General features: G+C 39.0%; 1 protein-coding gene across 1 annotated transcript in view; it reads left to right on the forward strand.

Moving 5' to 3' along the window:
- MPP4 (membrane palmitoylated protein 4) overlaps window positions 1-24983 on the forward strand; it is a 52389-nt gene that overhangs the window by 19662 nt on the left and 7744 nt on the right. Inside the window, exons 8-17 of the mRNA XM_027873433.1 lie at window positions 2522-2607; window positions 5507-5578; window positions 6702-6898; window positions 11097-11161; window positions 11753-11770; window positions 14332-14370; window positions 17046-17066; window positions 17485-17499; window positions 19303-19344; window positions 24095-24253. Of these exons, the coding sequence (XP_027729234.1) occupies window positions 2522-2607; window positions 5507-5578; window positions 6702-6898; window positions 11097-11161; window positions 11753-11770; window positions 14332-14370; window positions 17046-17066; window positions 17485-17499; window positions 19303-19344; window positions 24095-24253 (714 nt within the window). The remainder of the gene's footprint in view (window positions 1-2521; window positions 2608-5506; window positions 5579-6701; window positions 6899-11096; window positions 11162-11752; window positions 11771-14331; window positions 14371-17045; window positions 17067-17484; window positions 17500-19302; window positions 19345-24094; window positions 24254-24983) is intronic.

Consider the following 24983-nt stretch of genomic DNA (forward strand, 5'->3'; position numbering starts at 1 on the left):
AAGAAAGAAAGAAAGAAAGAAAGAAAGAAAGAAAGAAAGAAAGAAAGGAAAGAAAGAAAAAAAAAGAAAGGAAGAAAGAACCAGGCCTCCAATCATGACCCCCATATCGATGATTCTCAAAATTATTTCTTTAGTTTTATCTGCTATGTAACTGTGGTGTGAGGCAGCTGTGGTGTAATATAATAAGAATCTTCAATTTGAAATCAGCCTCTCTGGGTTCAAATCCTGATTCTGCTACTTTCTAAGCTAAGCAAATTTAGACAAGTCACTTCATCTCCTTGGGGGTCAGCTTCCCTTCTCCACAAAGTGAGAGAATGAGACTAGAAGATAACGTCTAAGATTCGTTCCACATATGAATCCCATAATCCTATAAATATATTTTTTGCAGCCTTGTTGCTCTGCAGATAGTTAGTGTCCCCAGAGAGAAAAATATCCATGAAGCAGTAATAGAAACTGTAAAATTGTGAGCTTAAATAAAAAGATGTCTGGCCACCCAAAAAAAGCTTTCTGTCTGAAGTTTAGAATTAAGGAAGAATGATTCAAGGTGAAAGTCAAGAAATGAACCAACAAAAGTGCCACATTTAAAGAAAATCTTGGCCGTATTTTGCTTTCCCCTGCCTTTCTACCAATCTTTGCAGATATTTTGGGGTTTGGCCTGAAGGCAGTTCATAACAAGGGGACCCTGCAGATATATTCACTGATCGGAGGGCTAGGACTGATGACCAGTCGACAAAGAGAGGAAGCAGGTCTGGCAAAAGCCATGAGATCAGGCTGGCGCCAATGAGGGGAGGCGGCCTCTTGAAAAATACTCTCGGGCCATCTGTTGCTGTGCCCAGCAAATCCATACTCATTGCTATCCTTATTGGTGTATTGGACCTGAGAGGCAGTAAATTTAATAAAAATTTTAATAAAGATTAAACTGTTTATGAAGTCATTACTGGAAAAAGCCAATTTGCTCTTTTCTCATTATGAAGTGTAAATGAGTGTAGGATCATATATCTGGAGCCAGAGCAGACTTCAGCCAGAATGTCCGCCTTCGTTTTAAAGATGAGGAAACTGAGGCCCAAGGAGATTAAGCAAACTGCCCTAAGTTGCTGCTGCTGTTGTGCAGTTGTGTCTGACTCTTTGTGACCTCATTTGGGTTTTTCTTGGCAAAGATGCTGGAATGGTTTGCCATTTCCTTCTCCAGCTTATTTGACAGATGAGGAAACTGAGGCAAGCAGAGTTAAGTGATTTTCCCAGGGTCACACAGCTAATAAGTGTCTGTGGCCTGATTTGAACTGGGGAAAATGAGTCTTCCTGGCTCTAGGCCCAGTATTCTATTCATGGCTACCGCCATTGCCCTAGGTTCCACATGCGCTAAACATCAGAGGCTAGATATGAACCTAGGCCCTCAACTTCAAAAAATATGGCAAATAGGCATGGTACAACTAGTAATAATGATGAGAATCACCATTATAACAACGATTATAATGGCAACAACTTGCATTTGTTCTAAGGATTGCAAAACTCTTTCCTCACAATTGCCATGTGAGGCAGATAGAACTCTAGGTTTGGAAGGACTTTGGGGGTATATGAAGCATGCTGCTTTTGGAAAAGCATGTACTACTATGCACTGAATACTTATTTCAGCAAATATCTTAACCTCTGTGAAACCTTTTCCATCCAGAGAGGCAATGTCCAGAACAAGGGGACTGACAGGCACATCTGCTGCACTTGGCACTGTCAGACCACACCTGGAGTATTCCATTCAGTTCTGGATGCCACAATTTAGGAAGAATTTTGACGAGTTGGAGAGGGACTGTGGTATAAAGGGAAGAATACTGAAATTAGAATTAGAGGACCTGAGTTTGAAACTCAGCTCTGCTGTGTACTACCTGTATGACCTTGGGCAAGTGACTTAAATTCCCTGGGCCTCAGTTTCTCTATCTGTAAAATGAAGGGGTTGGCCTAGATGATTTATAAGTTCCCTTCCAACTTGAAATCTATTACCCTATGATCTAGAAGAGGGAGACCAATAGGGTAAGGGGATTAGAAAACATTTCATACAAAGATCAGTTGTGGGAACTGGAGATTCTTGGCCTAGAGAAGAGAAGATGTGGAAGGAAGATGGTATGATATGTGACTTCAAGTATTTGAAGGCAGTTGACTTGTTTTGCCTGGTCCCAAAAGACAAAATTAGGAGCAAGTCAGGATAAGGAAAAGTTTCCTGCTATCCCCAAGTGGAATGGCCTCAGGCATTTGTGAATGCCCTTTGGTCACTAGAGGTCATCAAGCAGAATGTTGTAAATTAAATTCCTTTTCGAGTGTATCTAGGACTATACACCCTTGTGGATCTTTCCTGACCCTCCCATTGTGTGCTTTGATGAAATTCACCTCTGTGGTAGCACTTCTTTCCTTCTCACCCATTTCTGTTTTTGACATTTTTCTTCATACCCCTGAGGGCCTCAGGCATCCTTCCCACCAACTCCCATACACATTGCAATCATACCACCTTTATCTTATGTTTCTATTTGTCTAGGGCTGCTCTATGCTGGAGATAAATTGGTGGAAGTGAACGGCATTTCGGTAGAGGGTCTTGAACCAGAGCAAGTGATCCATATCCTGGTATCAGTCTGCTTTCTCTTCTTTCTCTTCTTTTTTTTTCTGATAATTTAGCTAGGGGGTGCAGTGGAGACAGAACTGGACTGGAGTCAGGAAAACCTGAGTCCAAATTTAACTTCAGACATTTACTAGCTATGTGACCATGGGTAACTCGCTTAAACCAATAGTGGCAAACTCAAATAGAAAAGAGGACCCTACATAAGTGTATTTGAGGGCTGCACATTGACTTAGTTTTAAAATGTAATGTTACCCATGTTTTACTGTATTTTATTTATTTTAAATATTTCCCAATTGTCTTTTAATCTGACTCAGATGTGCACACTGAGTGTTGTGACCTCAAGTTTAATGTGTCTAATATTTAAAAAAAAAAATCTCTATCTGCCTCAGTTTCCTTATCTGTAAAATTGGGATAATGATAGCACCTGTCTCCCAGGGTTGTTGTGAGGATTAAATGAGATAATACATGTAAAACTCTGCAAACTTGAAAATGCTGTCTACATACAATGCTGAGAGTGACATGTTATATGAAATAAAATATAATGGTGACTTGTGTGCTATAGAGTTGCCTAGGGCACTGAGAGATTAAATGATTTGCACACTATCACACAGCCTTTATGTGTCAGAGGAGGGACACAATAAAACTAGTATACACAAAAACACCATGAAAATAGCAATCAACATAGGGAGCGCAAGAAAAATGGAAATGGAATGGAAACAACAATCCTGGACAATTAATAGGTCAAAAGTCAAGTAATAGAAACAATAACTATGTAAAAGACAATATAATTATGAAATTCTACACCAAAATTTCTGGGATGCAAATAAAACAATTCTCAGAGGAAAATTATGTCATATATATTAAGAACATATAGAAACAATAGAAAAAGAGAGAATTAATTAAATGTGCAATTTAAAAGTTAGAAAACCCACAAATAAACAAATCCAAAATAAACACAAAAGACGAAAATTTAAATGTCAGAAGAGGTATAGTAAGTTGGAAAATAAATGACTACAGATTGAAAACTAAAACTAAAACTAAAAGTTAGTTCTTTGAAAAGATTTTTTAAATGATAAATCTATAAGCCAATCTGACTAAAAAGAAGGAAAATCATTGTAATAAAAAATGTTCAGAACATGGAAGAAATAAACAGAATTATTAAAAACTACTATATGCAGTTATATGCCAGCCACACTGAGAATTTAAAGGAAAGGATTATCCGCAAAATATAAAATACCCAAATACAGAACACTAAATAAAGATTTTAATCCATTTCAGAAAAAGAAATTGAACTAGCCATGAAGGAACTACCAAGAAAAAGCCTCTGGCCCAGATAGGAGAATTCTCTCAAACTTTTAAAAAATAATATTGCACAAATTATTCTCAAAAATTGAGAAAAAAATATTCCACCAAACTCCTTTTGTGAGATAAATATAGTATTAATACATAAAGCAGGGAAAAATAAAATAAGGAAAAATAATAAAAAATCATTAATAAGAATTATAACTAATATTTATTTAAGGCTTTCAGGTATGCAAGACACTTTACACATTTTGTCTCATTTACAACAGTCCTGTGACGCAAATGCTATTATTATCAATATTTTACAGATGTGAAAATTGTGGATGAAAGAGAATAAGTGATTTGGGCAGGAACTCCCAACTAGTAAATATCTGATGCTTTAAACTCCAGTTCTCCTGACTCCAAGTTCTGTCCTTTATGTCCTTTATAAATCTATAAATCAATACCATGATGAATATTGATTCAAAAAATTTTATTAAAATCCTGACCAAAAACACTACAAAAATTTGTTCAATAATTAATTTGTTATCAAGTTGGATTTATACTAGAGTTACGAGCATGGTTAGGAAAACAACTAACATAACTAACATACTGAAAATAAAAACAACCCCAAACTTATTATCCTATCAATATATGTAGGTAAAACCTCTGGCAAAATGTAGCAATCATTTATGTTTAAAATCCTATGAAGCACAGGCATGGGACGTTTTCTTAACATAATCCATATTATCTCTAAATCCAAAAGCAAACCTTAAATGCAATGGGGAAACACTATTAGAAGCTTTCTCAGTAAATACAAAGTAAAGGAAGTATACTCCCTTTCCCTGCTGTTTTTTTGCTAGCAATGGCAAGTAGACAAGAGAAAGAAATTGAAGTCATAAAGAAAGGCAAAGCAGAGTCAAAACTGCTCCTATTTGCTAATGAACTGGTGGTTTACTTAGAAAATTCTAGGGAATCAGCAAAAAAACTAACTGAAATAATTAGTAACTTCAAAAGAATAACAGTATACAAAAACCCACAAAAAGCAACAGCATTTCTGTTTAGCGATAACAAAATCCAGACGGTAATAATAGAAAGGAAAGTCCCATTTGAAATAACCATAAATACATAAAATATCTGAGAATCAGTCTAAAAAGCACACTCAATACCTACATGGGTGGAATTACATAGATAATACCCATATAGATAAATAGAATTACAAAAAGACAAAATGCTCCTTAAAAATTTAGGAACAACTTAAATAACTGGTATTTATGGCTGAGCCATATTCATATCATAAAAATGACAATACTATTTAAATTAATTTATACATTTCATACTACGCCAAACCACTAAGGGTATATTTTACAGAGTTGGACAAAGTAAAAACATTTATTTGGAGAGGGGTCTAAAACTGTTGTGGCAGATATGAAGAGAGACCATGGACCTTGGGACATTAACCAATGGGTGAAGAAGACTGAGATCTTAGTTTGGTCCTTATGGACAAAAACCCCAGACCAATGATGTAGGGGATGTTGCCAAGCCAGGGGAAAGCTCACTTTTATTGACCTGAAACCAACTGATGACAAGTCTATTATAATTTCTCTTCTTGAAATTTTCTAGGCTATGTCCCATGGCACAATCATGTTCAAGGTGGTCCCAGTTTCTGATCGCCCTATTAATAACCAGACAACGGTAAGACTTCAATGAATCATTTCTTCAGGTTAGATATGCCACAGTAAAAGTTGTCAAACATGGTGTCCAATGCTAGTGTCCTTAACTTATTGGGTACAGGGATTGTTTCTTTTTGGTCTTTGTAGCCCCAATACCTAGTGCAGTGCTTAGCATGTGGTAGGTACTTAATAAATGCCTTTTCAGTGGAATATGGCATATTTCTTACTCAGAGACTCATGATATCAGAGGCAAAATGAGGAAACATAAGCAATAGAAGGAAGAATTCATCAAGAAAAGGTATGAGAGAAATGTGCAATTTGGCTGAGTAAAACATCTCCTAAATAATGGCATTGGACACTGGGACAATTGTATTAAGGATGGGGTTACTGGAGATAGTAATCTTCATGTTTCAGAATGTTGGTACACAGTTTGTGTATCAAAAAATATAATCACCAATATTATGGCTGTTATTAGTAATTATTATTAATAACCACATTAATAGCCATCATCCTGATTTAGAATTGAATTAGGGATTGTGGAGATATAAACCTTCTGTGAGAAGCCCTCTTTGAGTTTATAATGGTATTAGAGAGTTTGGATTCTACCCTAACAAGAACAGTGAAAGGAGGACTTTCTAGCCCCGTACTGCTTCTAAGGGATTATTGGTAGTCCCACTATAACCACAACTATAGACTTAGCCTAAAGGATGGTACTCAAATAGCTGTAGTGTGGGTCTCTCAAGAGTTTTTAATAGGAAGAAGAAGGAAGAATCTCATTATTCATCCTAATTTCAAGACTTGAATCAAGTGAAATCTTAATAGAGCTTGATGCTTTTCTTAAAGATCTAGAAAAAAAAGGGGTGTGTACTTAAGAGAAGGGTGTGAAGGGAAGGGGAGGAAGGGGTTTGCTTTCACAGCTGTATGACTTCCTGCCCACCCTCTTGGGAGGAGGTCAGAGATTTCCCCCTCCTTACATCTTACAAGTTTAATTTATAATCAGTGACCCCTTTTATGGAAATAGGTGTAAAGGTGGGCAGAGAGGATGAAGAAAACGAGTATGAAGAGGTGAATAGAGGCCTAGAAGAATTGGTTTATACTTGTACGTAAAGGTTGTTCTGATGGTGTAATTGCATGCTTTTCATCAGGTTTACGTTCGAACTATGGCCAAGTACTGTCCCTGGGAGGATCCCATTATCCCTTGTGCAGATGCTGGTTTGCCATTCCGAAAAGGGGAGATTCTCCAGATTGTGGATCGGAATGACTCCCTCTGGTGGCAGGCCAGGAAGGTCTCTGACTTTGGTGCCTGTGCTGGTCTTATCCCTTCTAATCACCTTCTGAAGAGGTAAGGGAGTTGTTTGTCCTTTGTTATCCAAGAGGACTACCACATCAGGGAGGTGATGCCATGACATGCAAGTGAATTGGATTTAAGTGAGGGAGGGAAGGCACCAGCCTTACTTTTAGACTCTAACCACCAGCAAGACAGAGTTTTGCCTAGGCTTCTTTTGTATTTAAGATGGTAGAGGGAAAGAGAATGAGAAGAAAAGAAGAGGGGAGGAAAAGAGAGGAGAGGAGAGGAGAGAAAGGGAGAGAGGAAGAAGAAGAAGAGAAGAGAAGAGAAGAGAAGAGAAGAGAAGAGAAGAGAAGAGAAGAGAAGAGAAGAGAAGAGAAGAGAAGAGAAGAGAAGAGAAGGGAGGAGAGGAGAGGAGAGGAGAGGAGAGGGGAAGAGAGGGGAGGGGAAGAGAGGGGAGGAGAGAAGAGGATAGAGGACAGATCTCAAGGATTGTCACCACAAGCCTGTGAAGGAATAGGACAGATAAATAAATACTGCCATTTGATAGATGAATAAACAAGCTCAGAGACATTAAGTGACTTGCCTATAGTCACACACAATCAATGGGCATACTAATCAGTAGTCATGGAGCAGCTAAGTGATGCCAAGCACAAGATTTGGAATCAGGAAAAGATGAGTCAAATCCCACTTCAGACACTAATTAGCTGTGTAATCCTGGACAAGACACTTAACCTCTATCTGCCTGAGTTTCTTCATCTATAAAAATGGGGATAATAATAGCACCTATTTCCCAGGGCTGTTATGAGGATCAGATGAGATAATATTTGTAAAAAACTTAGCTTAGTGCCTGGCCTATGATAGGCACTATGTAAATGCTTATTTCCTTCCTCCCCTCTCCCCCCCCACAAAAAAACATTTAATTAGCTCACTTCCTTTCTACAACCACCCCCTTCCAAGTAGACACATAGGTCATAAATCTTGACTATTCTATAGTCAGAGGTAAGTGGATAAACAGCTGCTTATAAATTTGGACCCAAGTATCACATCTATTATCAAGTATGAGAAAGGGTTAATATTAAATGGCTGTTAATTAATGAATAAATAAATGACAAATGAAGGACGAGATGAAAGGGCACACAACAAATTCTGTGCTGGTTTAAATGAACTGCCTATCTTTTTCTCCTTTAACAAAACAAAACAAAAACATTTTAATGCCAAGAAGCATTTTGTATGGAAGAGGTTTTTTGATTTTGTTTTGTCTCTGACTCAACAGAAATGGCAGCGCTGTTCGTATTCTTAGAGATTATTTGACATGAAGGTGATTATAGGTTTATAGTATTAGAGCATGAGGCACGAGACAAACAGAAAGATGGGACAAATCCTTACGTAATGAATAGCCATTCCTGAGCCTCTGGCCTTGTGCAGTCTTGGGGGCATCTCAATAATAACTCTGGCTCATTTTGGGGATTCTTTGCATTAAAAGGAAAAGAAGACGAAAAAAATACATTATTTTTTGACTTGAAGAGCCTTTTCATGCAATATTGAGGATAGCAAACTAACTAAATTTCAGATCTTTTTAGCACAGAACACATTAAATTTAAACTTATTGTGTGTCAGATGACATGGTGTTGTTTTGCTGGTGGAAAGAACTGGGGTTTAAGGAATCATAGCTTTGATAAATTTAGAGGTACAGCAGACCTTAGAGGCCATCAAATCCAACTCCCTCATTTTTAGATGAAGAAACTGAGGCAGAGAGGTTAAATGATTGCCTAAGATCACACAGCTATTGAGGGTCTCTGTCATGATTAGAACTCAGACCCTCCAGACTTCAAGTCCTGTGCCCTAGCTGGACAAACATCTTACGACAGGGGAAGGAAAACATGTATGTGAATTTAAGATATGTATTCCTCTTCCTTCATGTTCAGTTTCAGCTTCAAGGCCAAGACATACAATGCACCAGGCACACATCTGAGACCTATGACAAGTTTGCCCATGTTTTTCAATTGTCTGTTCCTGTTATTGTTTCTGTTTTTTCAGGTCCCTCTCCTCACTTCCTGTCATTCAGGACTGTGTCTTGATTTCTTCTATAAGGGCTGGCATTTAAGGTTGTTGGGATTTTTAAAAAAAAAACAAGTTTTCACATAACAGCTGGTTTGCTTGGTTGCTGTTCCAGTTGCTGGGTTATTAATCCCCCACCTGTGCAGTTAATCCCCATAAGCCAAAAGCTATAGAGGTCGCTTTGGCCATTAACAGGTGTCTGAGAAGACAAGAAGGCCTGTATGGAAGAGGGTGGAGGTGGCAAGACTGGTGTCCCGGAAAATCAACAGCAGTAGATGTGGAGTGTAATGGTCTAAACCTAATTTCTAACAAACTCTTTTTCTAATGTTCCTGGTTGTTCTTGTCAAACATGGAGCTCATCCTCAAATAGATTATATTCTTAGGTTCATCAAGCTGTGGTTTATTGAATTAATTTATTTTTGATTCTTGCTTTAGCTGGTCTATCCCACTGATCTACTTTCCTATATTTTAACTAATACCAAATAGTTTTCATATATATATGTGTATATGTGTATGTGTGTGTGTGTGTGTATACATACATATATATATACATACACACATATCCACAAACAAATTCATGTAGCTCAGCCATTTGTTTGATGCTCCTTTGTTGAAAACTCTGGGTCAAATTTATTTGAATGTTAGTTACTCAGATTCCACTTTGGGGTCATAGTCACTTCATAGGTTCTCTCTGGAGGTAATCAGCTTTCAGTTACATTCAACAAATCCATTGGTTTGCAGCTGTTGCCCGCCCTTATTATTTGTTGCGTGAAATGATATCTGTTTATTTCAAACGTATTTCTCCAGCTTTCTGACCAATTTGTTATGTGGTCTAAGAATGTCTACCACTCTTCTTCTTCTCTATTGCCACTAAAGCGTTCATCTTTCTGTTGGAGGAAGCTCTGACGCTAGCACTCTCTTATTTGAGAGGAAATGAGGCTCTCCTTTCATTGATTAAAATATTTACCCTGATACAGCAAGGAGGCAGCGGCCTTTAGCTTCTCTAAGAGGCTCTCATCATCTCCAGATGCATGGAAATGCAGAGGATCTTTCAGGTCGCTTATGATAACTCACACGGTCTTCAGAAGCCCACCAACTCTTTAGGTGACCAAGAAGCTATGTCAGGGAAGCTGGGGTGAATCAGATCCTAAGGACAGCTTTGTCTCCTTTTAGGGAAGCCAAGTCAATAAGGATTAGGGAAGGAAGAAGGGCTTAAGCCCCTCCGTGTTGTGAGTGGGAAGAAAGAAGCAACGTCATAGAAACACTGGTCTGAATTAGAGCTATCTTGGAGCTCTGTTTTGGTAGCATTGTCCAGGTTGTTTTTGTGGTTGTTATTTCTATCTAAGGTACTTTCCCAAATCTGTTACAGCTCATCACACAATATCAAAAGTTTACATGAAGACTGGTGTTGCATAGGTGATGATTGCTTTAAATATATTCTCCCACTCGTCTCTAATTTCAGAATGCCAGTAATCTTCTTAATCCGTTCAGCCATACCCTTTTCCTCGATACCTTTATGACTGTTATGTCTTATCAGAAATAGACTAACACATTTGTAGGTACGGCCTTCTTCCTTTGGTTCAATGTGACATTCAGAGTCAAAACTGAAGACTTCAAGTCTCCATCTTACCTTGATGTACATTGAAAATTTTACTCTGAGTCCAAATGACATTTTTATATCATTGGAAAAAGAATCTGTAAGATGAAATAGTCAATTAATTTTCATATAGTATGAAATCATCCATATCCTTCGTCATAAATAAGATGTTTCAATTGAACTCCTCTTCATGATGTAGCGAGTAAAATAGAATGCTTGAGAAGGCAAAGTCCAAGCTTCTTCGATTTATTATCAAAGGCAGGCAATTTGCAAAGAAATCGGGTTCAAAGCCCCTCAGCAGGCTAAGAACCCTGAAGAGTCATGAGGATTTTTATGATAAAAGCACACTTACTATTTTTAGATTTAGGGACTTTCCAGAGTGTAGGGAATTCTGATTGGTTGCATCCACCTGCTTCCTGCAAAACAGTTGGTGGTACAGTGATGGATAATTACCTTGAAATGCAATGATTTACAGGAAAATGAAAGTTTAATTCAGGAAAACAAACATTAACTCAAGCAGCAATAAAAAATGTCGGCAATGATACAAAATGGAGTCAGTTTGGTTCTCTCAGGGATGAATTTCTTTTTGCATAGGAAGCAGCGGGAATTCTGGTGGTCTCAACCCTTCCAGCCTCACTCCTGCCTCAAATCAACCACATGTAAGTGTGGAGTTCTCTTCTCTGATACTAACAAGAAGCAGAATCATCAATGTGCCTTTTAAGAGAAACAATCTTACCCTTTCTTGGGACTGACCTTAGCCATAGAAGAAGTATATGGTTCTCTACATAGGAGTTTAAGGGTTATTGGAAAGTCTTTCCTTTCTCTCCCCTTCTCTGTCCCTAATAACTGCTCCGTCAACCTCTCAGAAATTAATTTCTTTGGGTCCTTTTGGGCCAGGTGGTACAGTGGCTAAAACACTACATCTGGAGTCAGGAAGACCTGAGTTCAAATCAAGCCTCAGACACTTACTATCTGTGAGACCCTAGCCAAGTCACTTAACTACTATCTACCTCTGTTTCCCCAACTATGAAAATGGGGATAGCAACAGCACATACCTCCCAGGGTTTTTGTAAAGGTAAAATTAGATGTTTGTAAAGCACTCTGCAAACCTTGAAGTGTTATACAAACAGTAACTACTATAATTTCTTTATTTTAGGAGTCTAATGCAATTGTGATATTGGATATCTTGTTTCTTTTCACTTACTTATTTTTATTTTTTTTAATTACCTGCTTCAATAATTTGTGGCCAGTGAGTGCTGTGGAAGAAGGTAAGAAATAGTACCTGCCAGAAACCCAAAATCTCCTTGAAATACTGATGTTTTCTTCATTCAATTCCATTCAAGTCAATTCATAGAATGTCAGCCCCTTGAGAGCAGGAACGATTTCATTTTGGTCTTCCTAGCACTGGGCGTGGCATATAGTAGGTACTTCATAAATATTTATTGATTGTGTAACAGTCCTTCTGGCAAGGCTTGGACTGACTGTCTTATCGAGAGGTCAAAAATTGCTAGAGACCTTGGAAATGTATTTTCTTTCTTCCTCTTTCATGGTCTCTCTTTTTAGTCCTGCTGTAGATGAAAACTCTACCTTCTAGCCATGCTCTTAGCTCCTCATCTTCCTGAGCCAGGAAGAAATACAACTCCCACAATATTTGGAGACTTGGGCCCCTTGGCAAGGAACAGTCTGTCTTGCCAAAAGGACTCTTACAACTGATTGAATTGAGCATTTGTTTACTGAATGCCCACTATCCTCTTAAATCTCTGCTCCTGACTAAATGAGTCACTGGTTTTAAGTCATAAAAAGACATCTGTGAAGTTAACAGGTCAGAGTTAATTAACCCAAAAGTAGGGGAAATAAAGGCACTAAGCATCAGCTGAAAAAGAGGAATTTTTTCAGCCCTTGACATTCTTCTTTTCTACTTGGCCAACTCATCCACAAGTCATAAAACTCATAGGGCTTAGAGAAATCAATACTGAGAAGCAAAAGTTCACTAATTATTCCATTACTTGAAAGTTCGAGTTTAAAAACTATACCTGCCCTCAATGAACTTATATTCTACTAGTTGCAGAGCATATGCTATTGGAAAGGGCATTGCCATCCTCTATTGGTAGGCTGGGATGGGGACTGGGCATGATGAAAGCTGGACTCCCCACCCTGTGGGTGGCTAGGAACCAGACTGAGCAACCCTTAATGTGTGAATGGTAGAATCAGTCATCGTACACAAAATGTGTGCAGAAAGTGGTAATTTCTCATTAGAACTCTGAAACAAGAGCCTCAGATCTGTGACTGGATAACACCCTGGGTGGGTCTTGGGTTCTTGATGCCTTTGTGTCATTAACTCAGCCCAGGGTAAGCAGCATTTCACCATTTTGTGCCTTGGTCTCTTTAGTGGTAAAATGGGGCTAAAGGCGGGTGTTTTCCTACTTCTGAGGCTATTGTAAGAGCTGATAAAATCAATAATATTGTGAAACTGTGAATATGAGGTTTTCTAAATTAGGGGCTCTTACCCTGATGTCCACAAACTTTAAAAAATTTCAATAACTGCACTTAAACATAATTGGTTTCATTTGGAAATATGTATTTTAGTTTATGCATTTAGAGACATCATTCTAATTAATAAATGTTTAATATACAAAAAGACATTATTCTGAGAAGGGGTCTATAGGCTTCACTAGACTGCGGAAGGGGTCCAGGGCACAAAGAAGATTAAGAAGCCTTTCTCTAAAGAAACATAAAGGTTCAATTATTGTCATGATAATTTCAACTTCAGCATTTATTTTTACTCTATCTTCATGGAACAAGGCTGCATGTGGGGCTTAGAGCAAGTAATTAATGTTTTACAGAACTTTGTTTTATAAACACTCCAAATATTATTATATAAACTTAAGCTTTGTAAATTAATGATAATCAAGCTATTAATAAATATTAATAAGTGTTTATAATAATTATTAATAATTAATAATATTACATAAGTAAATTAAACCCTTTGACATTAAAGTGACACTAATGAGAGGCCATATGGTAGAGTGGAAAGAGGCTAGCTTTGGAGTCAGGAAAACCAGTCACTACAGCTGGGCAACTGAGACTTTGCTTTAGAAGTTAAAATTTAGATGGGGTCAATAGCACTTTTAATCCTTTAGCAATACAGAAAGCAACTGGGCTTAGAAGCTCAGAGCAATAGTAATTAGTTTAACTCAAAAGCCAGGTGGCAGCCACACCCACCAGCAGAAGCCTTCCATAGCCAAGAGTCATCTTGTTCTCCATCACTTCTACCCTGACGTGGCCTCACAGTATCCCAGGGTCTATGCTGCCACCCATGCCAAGCTTAATTAGAGTACATTTCAAATATCTTGGTCCTGGATGAGTTTTGTGCCCTTGCCTTTGGCACAGCAATTGCTAGTTATGGCGCTGAGGAAGACCCGAATTCAAATCTGCCTCTGAAGCATTAAGTCACTTAATCTCCTGTTGTGCCAGGTAACTGCCTAATATTGTAAGTTGCAGATGATACAGTAGGGTGATTTTATTTTCCTCTTCAAGAAGCCTGAAGTATTGAAAATAAAGTTGCTATAATCTGAGTTTTAGGGAGGGTTAGTTTTGCATGGTCCAGGTAAAATCCAGAAGTAGCAGAGTGTAGTAAGATCTGAGTTCAAATCCTGCCTCAGACACTTATTAGCTATATGACACCGGGCAAGTCACTTACCCTCAGTCTCAGTTTTCTTATCTGTAAAATGAAGGGGTAGGACTCAGTGACCTCTAAGATCCTTTGGTGATGGGTTTTATTTCAGTGCTTGCAATTTCTAAGTGACTTTCTTTTTATGCTCATTTATAGAGGATGACATAAAGATTGATGAGAAGTGTGTGGAAGAAGGTAAGGAGATCTACTCCTAGTTATGTAATTATAAGGTAAGACCTCATCTCCAGAGTATCCAGAAGAGTCCATACCCATTTCTTGTAGGGCTTGAGGGAGGAAGGTTCCCAGCTCTTGCAGCCATACCCACACTCAAGTTCTGCTGGACTCTCAGTTATAATGTAGGCCACCCTCCAGAGCTGTTGGACTGACATGTGCCCTTCTGTCTCTGTACCACTATCCTGCCTGGCCTTCAGTAATCCCAGTATCTCCAGATCATCCTGGCTTAGATGTAGACAACTCCTTTTTTCTCCTTATGTCCCCAGAGATAGAAATTAAATTTCTCACAAAAGATTTTCACTAGCAGGTAAGGGAAATAAAATAAAACTTTGAAAGTTTAGAACAGATACCATACAGCATGTCCCATAAGTCTTAGTGCAGTTGTAAGCTTTAGTAACTATTAAAACTTAAAACTGCATCAAGACTGAGGACATTACGTACAGGGATCAGGAAGACCTGAGTTCAAATGTGAACACTGATACTTACTAGCTGGGTGACCCTGGACAGTCATTAACTTCTGTCTGCCTCAGTTACTCAATTATAAAAAATGGGGATAATAATAGCACCTATGTCACAACGTTGTTGTGAAGACCAAATGAAATAATATTTGTAAGGTTCTGAGCACAGTGCCTGGGAAATAATAAATGTCATATAAGTACTTCTTTCCTTCCTCCCTCTCTCCCTTTCCATCCTCCCTCCCTTCTTCCCTCCTTTCCTCTTTTTCTCTCTCTTTTCCCTCTCTCCCTCTTTTCCTTCCTCCTTCCCTTCCTCCTTCCTTTCATCCTCCTTCCCTTCTCATCCCTCTGTTCTCCTTCCTCCTTCCCTCCCTTCTATCTTCCCTTTCTCTTTCCCTCCCTCCATTCCTTCCTTCCTTCTTCTCACCTTCCTTCCCTTTCTTCCTCCCTCCGTCCCCAGCAATTAGGTCTGACCTTGTCACAAAAAGAGGAACTGGTTTGTCCAAATCTCCGTCCACACCTTTAATTCCATTCGCCTAGTTCCTTCCTGCTTAAAAGCCAAAGAAATCAATATTAGGGCAATGAAAACTGATCCCGTTATTGTGTAAGGACTTCTCTCTAGGAAATTATTGTATAGTTCTAACATTTGGGATTTTTTTTTTAAGGCTCTGATATGTGAACTGTGATGTGTGTGCTAACAACTCTCATCTGCATAACACAGAAGGTCTAAGAACTACCTAGAAAAGATTTCAGGAAAACGCACACACACACACACACACACACACACACACACACACAATTGGGTAAAGGCATTTTGGCCCTCTCAATTACTCTAGCTTTGATTTAATTATGAAACTCTTATTAGGATGTAATTATGTAGCTGTCATTAGGATGTTGTTCACTACAATAAAACAATTGCCATCACAAAACTCCTTAGATATGTAGACAATTCTAATAGTTCACTTATAAATGGAATGTATTATAAATTGTATTATCCTGCTTAAAAAGCACTATATTTATGTTGCTGAACATACTTCTTGGTTTCTCAAAACCATTTATGAGAATTAACTTAGCACAAGTCAAAGGTGCTGTACCTGAACTGTCATACCTCATCCATCTGTCCTTGCCCAATCAAAGCAAGATCCATGGGACCCAAACTTCCTTCTCCTAACCTTCACTCCTATTCCCCAACCCTAGGATCCCTCCCTACTTTCCTCATTCCCTTCTACTTTCCTTTGCTTTTATACATTAAACTTTATCAGGCAACCCCCCATACATTAAACTTGGTCAGCAAACGCCCAAGGCGAGTGAGCTTACGTCCATTACGAAGGATCACAAAGTCTCGGATTTACAATGGACCACTGTCCCTCTAGTCCAATCTGGAACCCAACCAGAATCTTCCCTGCAATGTTCCCAACGGCCAGTCATCCAGCCTTCACCTGAAGACATCCAGGAAAGGGGAACCACTACCACCGGAAGCAATCCGTACCATTTGAGATAACTTTAATTACTAGGAAGTTGTTCCTTACATCATGCCTAGACCCACCTCCACCACCTGTTGTTCCTAATTTTGTTTTCAGAGGCCAATCCTGATTCTATATGACAGCCCTTCAAATGGTTATCATGCCTTCTGGGCCAAATTGTCCCTCCTCCAGACTAAATTTCCCTAGTTCCTTCAACTTATCCGTAGATGACACCCTGCCCACCTTCTTCTGTATACTCTCCATCAATATCCTTTCTCAAACATAATGCTCAGAACTGAACACAGTACTCATTTAACCTTAGTGTACAACTTCTCTTAACATAGCCCAAGACTGCCTCAATCTTTTTGGCTGATACATTGCACCACTAACACACATGAAGTTTACAGTCTAGATCTTTTTTAGATGAACTGCTATCTAGCTAAGCCTTTTTTGATCCCTCTACCCTTTTTCTCCTGGCCCAACTATTAAATGCCATGATTCTTATACAAGATATGTCATAAAGAAGACATAGAGCTGAAGGTGCTCAGAAAGGGGAAAAAACATGAAATGATTATAGTAGAATAGGGGAAGGGAATAAGCATTGTGTCAAGGAAGAATAATTAGTTGATGTGTTTATGATAATACAATCTGAGCACGAGAAATCTTGCAATGATATATACGTGCATTTTTTTTTCTCTTCTACCATTGAACATCAAAGATGAAGAAACATTTGAATCTGGTAAGTAAAAAAGTAAACAATTTGCCTCTAATTTTATTCACGTCTATCCTAAATTTTGATATCATTTAAGTGCGTTTCTAGGAAGATGATGTAATAAACGATTAATTGTCCCAATTATATAGTAGCGAGTGGTGAATTTACAGAAGTGAACCTTACCTAAATGAATGACATGCTATTTCTAAATTTCCTGTGTTCATTTAATAATGTACTCAGGCTATTTAAATCCTTATACTTAGTTTTAATTGTTTATGTTTTTCACCTGTGTGCAGTTTCTCTTACTGATGCAATATTTTACATTAAGCCAAAATTTGAGGCCAAAAGAGAAATGTCAAATGTTTGGGCATTCCTTTGGCCTTTGACATCATTGCTTCAGATTTTAATTTTTAATGTCTGTTTCTGCTTTTATCTGAATGCCCAGAGGAGCTCTCAGAAGGTAACTTAATTTTATTTCCTGTACAAGCAAAAGAGAAGCAGGCTTAATGAATGTCAGTACCACAGAGTCAGTACTTGACTGGGTAACTCATTTTAGATTTTTAAAAAGAAATTAGATAAGTAAATATCAAATTATGAAGAATATATTTTAAAAGGATAAAAACCAGCTGAATAATGAAATACATTTCATATAGTGATACATCCCCTAAATACATATGGCTATATCCCTAGCAGATATTTCCCCTTGTTTTTTTTTTCTTACTTGATTGCTTCATTTAGAAACATGTATTTGATCATTAGATAAGAAATGAAGATATTTGTGCTTTGTTTTTACATTTGAAAATTTTTAAAACAAAGATTAATTTTAAGAGGTTGTGTTTACTAATACTTTATATAGGAATAGGCTCTCTATTCCAGTTTATAGTACCACAAATAAATCTATATGCACAAAGCTGTAACTAGGAATTTTTTCACTTGGAGCAAAACCACTTTTTCACTGGTGGGGGAGGGGAAGAGTAGAGACATTGGGGGGGGGGGGGGGTCACAGAGAGCTATCTGACCTAGGGAGTGCAGGGTGGAACTGAAAGGGGCCTGGCACCTGTTTCCTGAGTCTAGTTCCTTGCCAAGGTTAAGAGAAAGTTAAGCCCCAGGAGAGGGCGCTAGAGACAATGTCAAAATTCGGGGACAGTGATTTTGGCTGCCATTCCTTTTGCCCCTCCCCCAAGGTTGGGACTCAGAAGGCAAAACCCTGTCCTTAGTTATGGTTCTGTGCGTGCACGAAGAGGAAGACAGGAGGAAATTAATTTGAAAACTATATCTTCCTTACATTTTTAGTATAGATGTTTCTCGGAGGCGCCAAACTGAAGTATTTACAGTACAAAGTGTGACTCCAGCTTACAGTATAAAGTAGAGATACACAATTCTGAGCAGTTTTCTTTATCCCCATATCTGAAATAAAGGTCTGTATCTTTTATCAGCTTAGGACAACGAGAAATAATTAGGGATCACAAAGTAGTCCGACTTGATTTTTATTTCTTCACAATGAGTTAAAGTCAAACAAACCTAAATAATGTATTGCTATACTAAAGGACTCACACCCATCAAAGCTTAAAAGCCCAAATTTAGTACCACCTAAAAATTTAATTTCTGGGGGCAGCTAGGTGATGCAGTGGATAGAGCTCTGGCCTTGGAGTCAGAAGGACCTGAGTTCAAATCCAGTCTCAGACACATGACACTCACTAACTGTATGACCCTAGGCAAGTCACTTAACCCCAATTGCCTCACCAAAAAAAAAAAAAGAAAGAAAGAAAAAGAAAAAGAAAAAAAAAGAAGACTCAATTCTCATGTGAAGGGTGGAAAAAAAATCTTATAAAAAATTTAATTTCTATTTTCAGTTGCCATGCTGTTAGGTTAAGCATGAAAAAATGCACACAGACTTTGCATATTTTAATTGTGACCTTTTCCACTGTTTTTTATAAGTCTTTTATAAGGCATTTTGATTCTTGAATACATTAAGGACGATAAATTGTGATACCTTAGCTCATGAAGAGATCCAACATTTAAGTTTGTGCTTGACACTTCAGAAACGTCTGTGCTTTAGCGGAGTAATGAAATCCAAAGTATTTAGGGCATTGCCAAGGGGGCTTCCATGTACAGGCTCATCATTACATCAGTTGTGCTGCCCCTACCTGTTAAAATGAAGTAGTCTGTAAATGTGGGAATTAACTTCAGTGAAGAAAGTAACCACAATCCTTTCCCCTCCACCCCACTTTTTGCTGCGGACTGTTCGTTCATCATGACCTAGATGGAGAGGAATTTGCTGGATATGGCCATCAGTTCTTTATAGGTAGGTGATAAGTCAATCTCTGTTGCCCGGTTTAGTTGGGCTCATAACAACTCTGACACACCTTTCTCAACAATAATTGTCCTTACAGACAGTTGCAAGCTCTCTCTTTCTCCAAAATGCCTGGTTTTCTTCTTTTTAGCAGAACTCTAAACTTTTCATTGTTTCAAATATTCCTATTCCCAGGAGATATATTTGTGTTTTATAACCAGAGCTATACCTAGCCAAAATTGCTCCTGGGGAAAATTCCCCTATGGGAGGGAGAGGTTAGTGATGATGTGAGGGCACAAAAAAAGTCCAAAGGATAGGAGAGGATTGGGATGAGACTAGGGAAAGAGGTTCCTCTGCTCATGAGATCCTGGGGCTGGCTCCCAAGGGCACTGGCACATTGTACATGTGGAGGACCAGGAGGCAAGGTATGGAGACAATAGTCTACTATCAACAGGTAGGCAATACACACATAACTGGGTGTTAGTACCTTGGGGCAAAGCCTGTTCTATGCTAGTGATAGCTCTGTTCAAAACTCCTTTAAATTGTTTGCTGACCTTTTCCTCATTGATCTTCTTCCAGTCAGCTCCGTGGCATACCCTGCCCTATTGGAGTGTTTCCTCAACTCCATGCCAACTAGATTTCTGGTTTTCACAGCCATTTTTCATGCCCCTCATAGGGTGCATATGTGTGCCCTGTAGGCTATGTATATATACATATAGATTGTCTAAATGCCGCTCACAGGAGGCATTGATAGATATCTCTGGAACTTGCCTACTCCTTGACAAAGGAGATTATAATGGTGTCTTTAGGAGAACAAACAATGCTGACCTCTTTGTTTGCCAAAAGTAGGTGAAGTTTGTCTCTGATGATCCCCAAACTTGCGGTTCTATGCTCCTTTTTTTCCTGGCCACCTCTTGCCCATTCTCCCTCAGGTACTTCGTTCAGTTTGCTTTCTTATCAAAATCCATTTGGAGGAAGGATTCCAAAATTCATTCAAGCAGAGATGTATGTGACTGAGAAAGTTTAGTATATTTTTGCCTCCCCTCCCCAACATACATTTGTTTTAATAGGGATCAAAACCTTACATTAAAAGAATGAAGGAGTGAAGCTTAGAATGATAGAAATTAGCCATTGGATGGAAGAGAGATTTTCTGGAGAAAGAGGGAGGAGTAAAGCACAGTGGTAACTTCTTGGAAGTCATGAAATCACAGTAGTAGTTCCCTACTCAGGTTACAATTCAGGCTGGTCCTAATTGAATGGGAAACTAATCCTGAAATTATTTTAGGATGTAGATAAAAGGTTAGAATAATGAAAATATACAATCAACTGATTCATCAACAAGTATTTATTAAGTATTCTCTATACACTCAGTAATCATAGATGTTCTACAGAGCTCTGTCCAGGGTCCTCTTCTCTTCCCCTTTATATTTCACTTGGCTATTTCATCAATTCCCATGAATTCAATTATCATCTCTATGCTGATGATTCTCAAACTTACTTATCCAGCCCTAACCTCTCTCCTGATCTCTGGTCTCTAGCTGTTTATTATATATCTCAAACTGAATGTCCCATTGACATCTTAAAGCCAATATGTCCAAAATGTAGCTCATTACCTTTCCCCCAAGAATGTACGTTCTTCATAACTTCCCTACTCCTGTTGAGAGTACCACCATCCCAGTTACACAATCTAGGAATCATCTTGATTAGTCTCTTTCTCACTTCCCATATCTAATGAGTGGTTAAGTCCTATCATTTGCACCTTCAAAATATCTCTCATATGCACCCCCTTCTCTCCTCTGACACTTTCACCACCTCGTTAAAGGCCCTTCTCAACCTCACACTTTTGCAATGGGCTTCTGGTTCATCTCTCTGCCTCAAGTATCTCCCTACTCTAGGCCATCCTCCATTCAGCTGGCAAAGTGGCACAGATCTGACCATGTCACCCTCCTATTCAATAAACTCTAGTGGCTCCCTTTTACCTCCAGGATCAAATGTAAAATCCTTTGTTTGACATTCAGAGCCCTTCATAACCTGATACCTCCCTACTTTTTCAGTCTTCTTACAATTTGCATCCCACATATTCTGCAATCCAGTGACAACTGACCTTCTTGTTGTTCCTTGAATAAAATACTCAGTCTCGTGAATCTGGTTATTTTTCACTGGTGGTTTTTCCATACCTGGAATGCCCTCCCTCCTTATCTTGGCTTCCTGGCTTCTCTGGTTTCCTTCCAGAAAAACCCCACCTTCTAGAAGAAGCCTTTCCTGATTCCCTCTTAATTCTAGTAGTTTCCCTCTCTTGGTTACCTCCAATTTATCCTGTACATAGCTTGTTTACATGTTGTCTCCCTCATTAGACTGTAAGCTCCTTGAGGGCAGGCATGTTCTTTTTACCTTTCTTTGTATCTCCAGTCTTTACAACAGTGCCTAGCACATAGTAGGCACTGAATAAATGTTTATTGACTAACTTCCAGGCATTATGCTAGGCAGTAAAGATATAAAGACAAAAATGGAACAATCTCTGGACTCAAAGTCTTGTGCCGGAGAGGCAATTTAATTAGTGAAATGACTAGGAGTTTGGGAGTTAGGAAATCAAAGATTCTGCACCTACAATAAATTTACCACTAACTCCGGTGTCTCTGTTCCTCAGGTTAGCCATCTGTCGAAAGAGGATAATAATGCCTTCCCCTGCCTAACTCACAGGAATATGAGATTTAAAAAAAAAAATTGGAAGAATAGGCAGCAGATGTATTCTCAAAGGCTAATATAATGGCATCTTTGTTATTTTTGTCTTAAGTCCACTTCCACATTCTCTAGTAGACATAAATGGCTATTAATTCCATAGTTTGCTCTGACTACCTGACCAGAAGTAATATGCTTCTATATTGGCTCTTGTCACATATGGATTTCTGCCACAGTTGTAATTAGGATGACATGACTGGGGCTTTGCCAAATTTAGAGGGTGCTGAAAGCACTTGCTTTTCATCAGCAGCACAGAAAAAACATAGTTTAGCACCTCATTAGTGAAAAGAATCAGTTAAAATACGAAGCTACAGATAGTCCTCTTCCTACCCCCATTTTCTGATTGTACGCCAAGTCAATAAGCATTTATTTTTATTTTTTTAGACAACTGGGGTTAAGTGACTTGCCCAGGGTCACAAAGCTAGTAAGTGTCAAGTGTTTGGTCTGAGGACAAATTTGAACTCAGGTCCTCCTGACTTCAGGGCTGGTGCTCTATCCACCGATAGAGCTAGCTGCCCCTTCAACAAGCATTTACTAAGTACCTGCTATGTGTCAGGCACTGTGCTAAACACTAGGGATATAAGGAGAGGCAAAAGCAGGCTCTGCCCTCAAGAAGCTTGCAATCTAATGTGTTAGACAACATGAAAACCACTGAATACAAATAAAATGCATAGAGGATTAATTGGCTATCACCTTAAAAGGAGGGTATTAGCATTCCTGTAGAAGGTGGTATTTTTAATTGAGATTTGAAGAAAGCCAGGAGATGGAGATAAGGAGGGAGAAAATTCCAGTCATGGGGGATAGATGGTGGAAATGCATGGAGTCAGGAAACAGAATATCTTGTCCAAGAAATAGCAAGGAAGCCTGTTCATTGGATCACAGAGTTCATGGAGGGGAGTAAAATATAAGAAGACTGGAAAGGTAGGAAGAGGCCAGGTTATGAAGGGCTTTAAAAGTCAAATAGAAGAAAATTTTATACTTGGTCCTAGAAGTAATAAGGAACCACTAGAATTTATTTAATAAGGGGGAACATGGTTATAACTGTACTTTAGGAACAGCACTTTGATAGCTAAGTGGGGGATGGAGTGGAATGGGGAGACTTGAAGCAAGGAGGCTGTGCAGGGGTGAGGTGAGGAGAGCCTTCACCGGGGAATAAGAGATGTTGCAGTGTTGGAAATGACAGGACTTGGCAACAGATTGGATATGGGGGTGGGGGAGAGGTGAAAGAGTGAGGGTTGTGAGCCTGTGTGATGGGAGGACGGTGGGATCCCTGATGGTAACGTTGTTGTTGTTTGTCCTTACATCAGGAAGGTAATACCATGACTTGCAAGTCAATTGGATTTAAGTGAGGGAGGGCTGTGCAAAGTCACCAGCCTCACTTTCTCCTCCGAAGCCATTTGACTACAGTAGCAAGGATGACTGGAGATGTCCCCCACCCCTAAAGTACTAGGGAAGTGAGTGAGGAAGAGGGGATGGTTTAGGGGGAAAGATGAAGAGTTAAATTTGAGACATATTAAGTTTAAGGTATCTATGGGACATCCAGTTTGAGATTTCTAATAGTTTTGAAAGTCATCAGCATAGAGATGATTATTGAATCCACAGAGCTGATGAGATCATTAAGTGAAGTGAAATGAGGAAGAGAAGAGAGCCCAGGACAAAACCTTGGGTGACACCCATGGTTAGTAGCCAGGACTCGCATGATGATCCAGCAAAGGAAACTGAGAAGGTGCAATCAGGCAGGTAGGAGAACCAGGAGAGAAGAGTGTGGCAAAAACCTGGAGAGAAGAGCATTAAGGGAAAGCGAGTGATCAACAGTATCTAAGCCTGCAGAAAGGTCAAGTTCCAAGTGAGCTCAACTCTTTATTTCCTCTCGCCTTAGGGGCAGCCTCTGAGTCTCTGCGCCACCAGTGTCCTGGCTTAAAACGTTAATTTAAGGGTGCCTCTTGTTCCCAAACAATGTTTGTGCAGTCTCAGATTTTTAAAAACTGCTGCTAGGTATGGATCTGATTTTTACCTTCCCCAGCCGGTTTCCGAAGAAGCATGCGCCTCTGTCGCAGAAAATCTCACACCAGCCAGCTGCCCGCCTACACTCACTGCTACAATGCCCTGGGAGCCCCTTATGAGGAGGTGGTAAGGTACCAGCGGCATCCTTCTGATAAGCATCGCCTGATTGTGCTTGTAGGTAGGTCCCAGTATTGATTACTATCCTAATGGGAACTGTCACTCCTTACACAGATCAAAAGCTTTGGAGCATAATCCTGCATTTGAAGTGATAAACGCCAGGTGATGGAAATGCAGTGGAGCCTTTTGTAAAGACTCATCAGCAGGTGTATTTATAAAAGGAAAAACAAAGGCAAAGGGCTACCCTCTGTTTTACAGGGCAACTATATTTTGAATCAGGCAATTTACCAGCTGTGTGACCCTGGGCAAGTCACTTAACCTCTATTTGACTCTTCAGTTTCCTCAACTTTAAAATAAGGATAATAATAGCACCTACCTCACAGAGTTGCTGTGATGATAAAATGAAATAAAGCACGTAAAGCACTTACCACAGTGCCTGGCATGTAGTTGGCACTATATAAATGCTTATTCCCTTTTCTTTCTCCTCCCCCCCCATTTTATATCAGGTAGTTTATTCCTAAAGTACAGCACAGTCCTGTTATAATGTGGCTTATTCTTACCTGAGCTCTATAACAAGTCATATTAAAACAAGTCTCCAGTGTAGTTACTATATGTTCCCATTCAGAAGACATTCTTTAGGAAGTATTTAAGTATGCAATCCACTTTAATTCAATCGGCATTTATTAAGTACCAATTATGTACCAGGAACTGGGTTAGGCACTGGAGATACAAGGACAAGAATGAAACAGTACCTGGGGGCTTACATTCCACTGGGAGTAAATAACATGTAC

Source organism: Vombatus ursinus, unplaced genomic scaffold (assembly GCF_900497805.2).
Source record: "Vombatus ursinus unplaced genomic scaffold, bare-nosed wombat genome assembly UNPS02014802.1, whole genome shotgun sequence".
Taxonomy (NCBI): Eukaryota; Metazoa; Chordata; class Mammalia; order Diprotodontia; family Vombatidae; genus Vombatus; species Vombatus ursinus.